The sequence below is a fragment of the Drosophila simulans genome, chromosome 2L (genome assembly GCF_016746395.2).
Source record: "Drosophila simulans strain w501 chromosome 2L, Prin_Dsim_3.1, whole genome shotgun sequence".
Taxonomy (NCBI): Eukaryota; Metazoa; Arthropoda; class Insecta; order Diptera; family Drosophilidae; genus Drosophila; species Drosophila simulans.
In genome coordinates, this window is record NC_052520.2 from 15,301,334 (window position 1) to 15,308,592 (window position 7,259).

Sequence of the window (7,259 nt, forward strand, 5' to 3'; positions counted from 1 at the left end):
TTTGCCGGGGAACGTGTTGGCATTTTGCAGAGGCTACATCTGCCACAAAAGCTTCCAACTCAATTAGAAGCCCTAGCGTCGTTTTCATGTTGTTTACCCACAGTTGGGATGCGACGCATACTGAAAACGAAACTGAAATGCGAGTTCAATGTTTTGATTTTGAAATGGGCTCTGAAAATCCTTGAAAAGTGTCATCGGCCACGGCAGATTAATTTACAAAATAGTCGAAATTCTTCCGCAATAAGAAGTGAAGAAAAACAAAAGCCTGCGGTATGGAGATGATCTATTTATGAGGCGAAATCCACTGCCCGAGACGTGTCTCCTTGCGGCAAAGAGTCAACGCACTTCGCACCTCATGAATTTTACTACAATTGCCGCTTTACGCACTTTTATCTGAATATCTGTTGCCTGAAATTCTGTTTTCCTCCTTTTCTTTGTGCATTTTAATCTAATTTATTATTGCCGGCGAGGCGGAATTTTTCTTTGCGTAAGTTTTGGACATATTTTGATGCTCAAGGGGAAAATGCTTGACGTGTTGAGCCTGAAAACTTGTGGTTTCTAATTTGTATTGGAATATAAAATATCATTTTTTATATCTTAACTCTAAATGATACATTTTTCAACCCTTGTATCATATTTTAACTTATATATTTCCATTAAAATGTTTTCAAATAAAAGAAAAAAACCAGTTCAGATAGAAAAAATTTGAAAATCTAATTAATACGAAAAACGAACTTCGCTTTTGCGACATCTGGCGCTCAGAAGATATACTAAACAGTACTGCTGTTTGAACTGCTTGCATGGTGAAGGTATCCGCTAAGGGCGGGCAGTACTAAAAGCAGAGAACACAACCGGAAGTGTGGGTCTCCGAAATGTGACCCTTTTAATTCTATGTGAAAATACGACAAGTATAAAGTTGTACCGTAAAATACCGAAGGCACGCCGTGTTCAGTATAACAGCTGCCCGCGTAACTGGCCACACCATTCCAATTAGAAAGAAACCTATTTAAGCAAAACGCATCGATCGCTCCGTAATTTTTTGGACGCAGAGTGAATCGGAAATCGGGAGCGGAATAATGGGCAATTTCGACGGCGATTCTGAAACGGTTTTCGAGCAGAGCTATGCGACGACCAACGGAAACGGAAAGCTGCCGAGTGGCAATGGAGTGGCGGACCTCAGTGGCCCGGAGAAACAGGAACTTCTCCGGAAATTCTCGGCACCCGCGTACACTGAAATTCGCACGCGACGCTGCCAGCCGAAGCCCGCAAACGACGCCCAGGTGAGCCAGGCATTTTCGCTCAGTGTGCGGGCGGAACGCAAGTTAAACACTTGGCCGAAACCAAAATATCGAGCTATAAAGCCATAAAAATTGGCCAAAAATGTGGTTCCATAGCTGGCACACACCCTCTCGCTCGCTCTTCCAGCCGGCGAATCATTGATTTTGTGGGAGAGCGAGGGAGCGCGAGTAAGAGAGAGAGAGAGTGTGAGAGAGAAGGCGTGCGTCAGCTGGAGAATTTCGGCCGAATTTTTGCTGCCCTTTGTGCCCATTTTCCTCCACTTTTCCCGCTTCTGGGTCATCCGACCGCCACAGCTGTTTTTCCTTCACTGCAGTGTTTTCCTCGCGTGTTTTCCTTTTCGCCGCGAGTGCTGACCATTTGGCGTATTTTGGCTATTCTAGGATTATAGGAACTAATCAGAGAGTTATTTTATAAATAGTGATCATGAAAAGCAAATGCACACTTGAACTTTAATAAATCAGTTTTTAGTCTTAGAAACTACAGTATTGGGCAATATTATTTCACTGCTCATTGTAATAATTTGAAGTAGTCTTTTTACATTCCTTGGAGATAGTTATCCTACACTTGTCCATCTTTTTTGGGTATAAAATAAGCCCTAAGATAAGAACATCAGCTTATTAAAGTAACTTAAAGTAAGTTAGACTTCAGAATAATAACTCTTATAGATAAGTGTTGAACTGTTTGGTACGCTAGTCCATTTTACCACTGTAATCTAGCCATTGTCTCTTCTTCGGCACTCCTGCACTCATTCGAAATTTTCCTAGTGGCTGGAGTACGACCCCAAACCAAACACACATAAGTACGTAGTTTGGGTGCACAATGTTTGTGGGGAGAGCGGCACAATGCTGGTCTGGTCATAATATTGTCATGCCACGCCATGCCCGGCTCGCCTTATCAGGCCCATTCCACCAATCTTTTACGTAAAGCCTCGCAGAATGCGATTCGCTGGTGAATCACAATGCTCCGCAATCTCCGAAGGCAGCGGTTTCGGGTGGGCGTTGATTTGTCGGTGATAAGATTTTTTTTTAATTCATGGACTCTCCCTGCGTCTGGGCTGCCATGGAATAAATGTTGGTATACTTAACCGATTATCATATTTTCTTTTATTCTTAACTTTTTAAAAAGATAAGATAAACATACTATTACATTACATTCATTAGGTAATTCCGATACAATTCAAACTTTTGAGAGTGAGCCATTACTAGATCACTTTCAAAGTTGGTTTGTAGTACCTAAACATTTTATTATTGGTAGCTTCGTGTTTCTTTTTTCCATATAATTTATTTAATTAAATAGTCATTCAGAACTTGATTTAATGGCAACTTAGAACCCTTTCAAATTTTTAATCACACGGAAATAATTTTCGCGCGTGCAAGTCTCATATCTCCAAAATCAACGGATAGAACATTTTTATCAGCTCGGCAAGATTACAGTATGCATGATTTTAAAGATAAAGGCTTAAATAAAAAAGAAATGCTCAAGAATATGAATGCGCCAAAGCAATTACCTACTGACTCACAGCGAATACTTCTTGGAATCCCCACAAAATTGGTTAGAACTTGGCGTGCGCTGGTCGATTGTCAGTCGTTATCTTGGATTCCATGGATCCCCGACATATGGAAGTCATTATCTGGATCCCACTGCATGCTCCCTCCATAGCTGTCCTTCTGTTCGCGACCCATAGCGTAATTAGTATTACACTTTTTCTATTTATTTATTTATGTCGGTTTCGATTTTGATCTTTCTACGGTAGCTTCGAGCTCGTCTATATACACTGGGACTCCATTAAATAACTCGGCATCGCGTAACCCACTTGACTTTTCGCTCCCCGCACTCCATCTCATCGTATTTAGTAAACAAGCCCGGTGGCAAATGATAATAAACACGAAATATTATTGTCGCCGACTCGTTATTGTTATACGATTAAGCTGGCGTTCAAATATATATATTCCGCAGAATATATCTGCAGTGTGTGTTGCTCTGTTAATGAGATATAGTCTCGTATCGAATCCTTTGGCCAGCAAAATCAATAAGCAAATGATATGTACACTTAAATGAGTAAGTTAATTATAACGCTCTATTTGTTAGCTGATGAGGTTGAAGTGTGCCAAGTTGGGCACACAAATACTATATACATTTATGGCTTCCCCTATACGATTTTTGTGTCTGTCTCTTTTTGTGTGACTTCATGTCGAACTCGGCTCATGTGAGCGGTGGAGCAAATTGTTCACCAGTTATCGTGTGACTGTATTTATATACATACGTACCTTGCATATATGGATCTTTTAGTTAAATGTTAATTGACTGATGAATTGACTGAACGCATAGAAAGGGCAAGCAAGTGAGATGTGCTATCAACACAGAATGTAGAATTTTTCATTTTTTATAAAAGCTTTTACGCTTGAGAACTATAACAAAGTTTTAATACACATACTCGTATAAATGGGCATTACTGTGACGATCCCTTTGAAGTGTTCGTATTACAATGCCTAGTCTAGTCCAACAATATTGATTATTTGCTCTCTGATGAGTGATTTTCAATAGAAATTATAAAGATTCACAGTGATACCAATAATAACGATAAGCAGTAGCGTTGGCCAGCCAGTAATAGTTCTCCTCCCCTCTTACAGAGTCCCAGCTCGATCAACTACCATCCCGAAAAGAAGTCGATCTCTAATGGACATGCCTCCATTCTGGATCAGGAGTCCAAGCCCAACCAGGCAGAGGGCAAACTTTCGCCGGAGCTGGAGCACTTCCAGAAGACCTCCTTTGAGGAGGTGCCTTTGCACACGGCCTGCCTTACGTATCTGGGATTCTATCTACTGATGATCCTGGGCTACATTAACCAGCTGCTTTTCGTTCCCAAAGTGGCCACCGAGAAGGGTCGGGATGGCTATGTCGCCCTCTACGATGCCTTCGAAAGCTTCTACTCGAGGTACGTTTACAGGAGGATCAAGGATTGCTGGAACCGACCCATCTGCAGTGTTCCTGGAGATGAGCTCACTCTAAAGGATCGCGTGACTGATGATTACGGATGGAGTTTCAAGTTCACTGGAACGGAGACACGCTGCTTAAATCTGGGATCCTACAATTACCTGGGATTTGCCGCCGCTACTGGACAGTGTGCTGATGATTCAGAGGAAAGTGCTCGGAACTCCGGACTGGCCTACTGCAGCTCCCGCTGTGAGCTTGGTGACAACGAGCAGCTGCAAGAGCTGGAGGCTCTAACTGCTAGATACTTTGGCGTGGAGGATGCCATTGTCTTTGGAATGGGTTTCGCCACAAATGCGTTAAACCTTCCCTCACTACTGGGACCCAACAGCCTTGTGATCAGTGACGAGAAGAACCATGCCTCCATCATTTTGGGACTGCGTTTGTCCGGGGCCACCACCAAGGTCTTTAAGCACAACAACATGCGCGATCTGGAGCGCGTCCTCCGCCAGGGTGTCTGCTATGGAAATCCCAAAAAGGGTGGTCAGCCATGGGATAAGGTCATGATCTTGGTCGAGGGCATCTTCAGCATGGAAGGATCCATAGTCCGTTTGCCCGAAGTTATTGCTCTGAAAAAGAAATACAAAGCATACTTGTACCTGGATGAAGCCCACAGCGTGGGAGCCATGGGTTCCCGTGGACGAGGAGTTACCGATTACTTTAATGTGGATCCGAAGGAGGTGGACATCCTGATGGGCACCTTCACCAAAAGTTTTGGCAGTGCTGGAGGCTATCTGGCTGGATCCAAGGTATGCTTGAATGGCTACACTTTCGCATATTGCTCACTTATTAAAAATCTTTTATCCTCCGCAGAAACTGATTGACTTTCTCCGCACCAACAGTCACGCCCATTGCTATGCTGCTTCGATCTCGCCACCCATCGCTCAGCAAATCCTTACATCCATGAAGACCATTATGGGTGAAGATGGTACTGACATTGGACGCAAGAAGATCCACCAGCTGGCCAGGAACACACGTTACTTCCGCCGACGTCTGGCTCAGCTGGGAGTGATCACATACGGTCACGAGGACTCCCCAGTGGTGCCCATGCTTGTATACCTGTTTTCCAAGATTGGGTAAGTAGAGGCGCATAAAACGAAAGAAGTTTTGTCATTAGATTACGCGTGGAGGAGCTCAAAAGGGGAAAAACTTAAACTATCCTGTTGAGTCTGTTTTATACTAAACTGCATTTTCTGTTTGTAGCGCTGTGGTTCGCACCTTGACGACCCGCCACATTGCCGCGGTGGGAGCTGGATTCCCGGCCACACCCATCATGGAAGGACGCATCCGATTCTGCCTTTCGGCCGCCCACACCAAGGAGCAGCTGGACTTTGCCCTGGAGGCGATAGACGAGATTGCCGATGATCTGGGCCTAAAGTATTCTCGCAAGCCACGCGATCCGAATCCCGTCATTTACTAGAATCACACGCACACACATAGATGTTAAGCTTGGGGAAATGGTAACCTCCCCGATCGGTAAACCAAAACTACAACACAGTCCAGATAGTGCTAAATCAATCACGAACGGTGGCTTACATTGACCAAGTTTCAGTTGCACTGGGCTTCTATTTATGACTAATTCTCTGGTTATATGCCTGAAAAGGGAAGATCACTACAGCAACAGAAACAAAACACTAGAGCACATAGCTTAAATGATACAATATTATTAATTATTTAGCATTTACCTATACGTAGTTGTTATTGTATATGTAAAATCCAATCGTCTTCTTTGGTCGGCTGCTGCATTTTAAGTATTTATAGAAGAGAAAATGACAGCGCAATGTATTAGGCAAATCAGGTTTTGGTTACTTTTAGAGCTAAGCTAAGGGAAGCCGCTTTTTCGTGGGAAAGCCTCGAGCACCTCGCTTCTACCAATTAAGCATACTAAGCTGAGCCAAATGTAATGTCTAAGGAGTCAGCGATACAATTGTAAATCACTATTTTGGTAAGTCTTCGAGGGACCCAAAATTTGGGTCAATTTTAGGGCATTGTCAGAAAATATATATGTATAATGATTATGTATTATTGATCTTATTTTTCCACCAAAAAATAAAAAACTGTTGCTTTATCTAATGAACTAAATTGGAAGAGGTTATTGGAATAGCTCACTGTAAAGGCATTCACTTTATGGGATACATTTTTAAAATCTACTAGTGTAAATATTTGTTTAAAATATATAAAACTTGGCGGGCAGATGAAGCTTTAAGCCGGAAAACATTTTTGCCTAGTATTTTACATAAATTTGACACAGCTTATGCGACCTCTACAGATAATTTACAAAAGTAGAATATTCGACGCTAATACAAATGTAGAGAATCCGCTAAGGGGCTTAGTTGTTATATTTGAGAAAATAAAAAGTACTTTGGTCAGAAATGAAATAAAGCTACTCCTTTAACCATTTTTAATTAAGTAAATGGGTGACTATTTAACAATTTTTTTCATAATTTGGTAATAGGCGATATTAATTGAATTTAAATTGATAATTTTGTATTTTAGACGTTTATGATGTAATATTCAATACAATTCAACAATTTCTTTGACTACAATTTTTTTAGCTCTTCCTTCTTCTTCCTTGAATTTAAATTCCATTTTCAATGGGTCATGTTAATTTAAGTTTATGTAATGGGAATACCACTCAATTGACAGTTCGACTTTAAAATCGTTCCTACCCAACACGATTTCACACTTAAAGCGTCGAAGCCGAACTACCAATCCTTTGAATAACAATTTTCTAATTAACAGTAACTCATGACATCTCTACATCGCTCCCTGTTTTCCTTTTCCGGTGCTGACCACAATGGCAAATAAATTCCAATTGTAATTGTCTCTGCCTTTTAAGAAATTAAGACAAAGGGCGAACAACGCTCAGATCGAAGGACATGAAGGAGTTTCCAGGGCGGGTGGCTTGTAAAGAGCTGTGTTGGTTTATGGGCTTAGGCAATACTTTCAATTTTATATTCTGGGCAATA

General features: G+C 41.7%; 1 protein-coding gene across 1 annotated transcript; it reads left to right on the top strand.

The window, feature by feature from the left end:
* The first annotated feature begins 955 nt into the window (after positions 1-955).
* Positions 956-6,372, top strand: LOC6732431 (serine palmitoyltransferase 2). Its single transcript, XM_002079516.4, has 4 exons — positions 956-1,280; positions 3,930-5,039; positions 5,104-5,366; positions 5,494-6,372. Exons 1-4 carry the CDS (start codon positions 1,077-1,079, stop codon positions 5,708-5,710), a joined length of 1,794 nt encoding a protein of 597 aa, XP_002079552.1. The 5' UTR covers positions 956-1,076; the 3' UTR covers positions 5,711-6,372.
* Positions 6,373-7,259: the final 887 nt, after the last annotated feature.

What these genes read in the sequence shown, in the direction of transcription:
- LOC6732431 (XM_002079516.4), top strand. Translation starts at nt 1,077, where the DNA reads ATGGGCAATTTCGACGGCGATTCTGAAACGGTTTTCGAGCAGAGCTAT. An exon ending in GCTATCTGGCTGGATCCAAG is followed by an intron (nt 5,040 to 5,103) that starts GTATGCTTGAAT and finishes TATCCTCCGCAG; the next exon opens with AAACTGATTGACTTTCTCCG. An exon ending in TACCTGTTTTCCAAGATTGG is followed by an intron (nt 5,367 to 5,493) that starts GTAAGTAGAGGC and finishes TTCTGTTTGTAG; the next exon opens with CGCTGTGGTTCGCACCTTGA.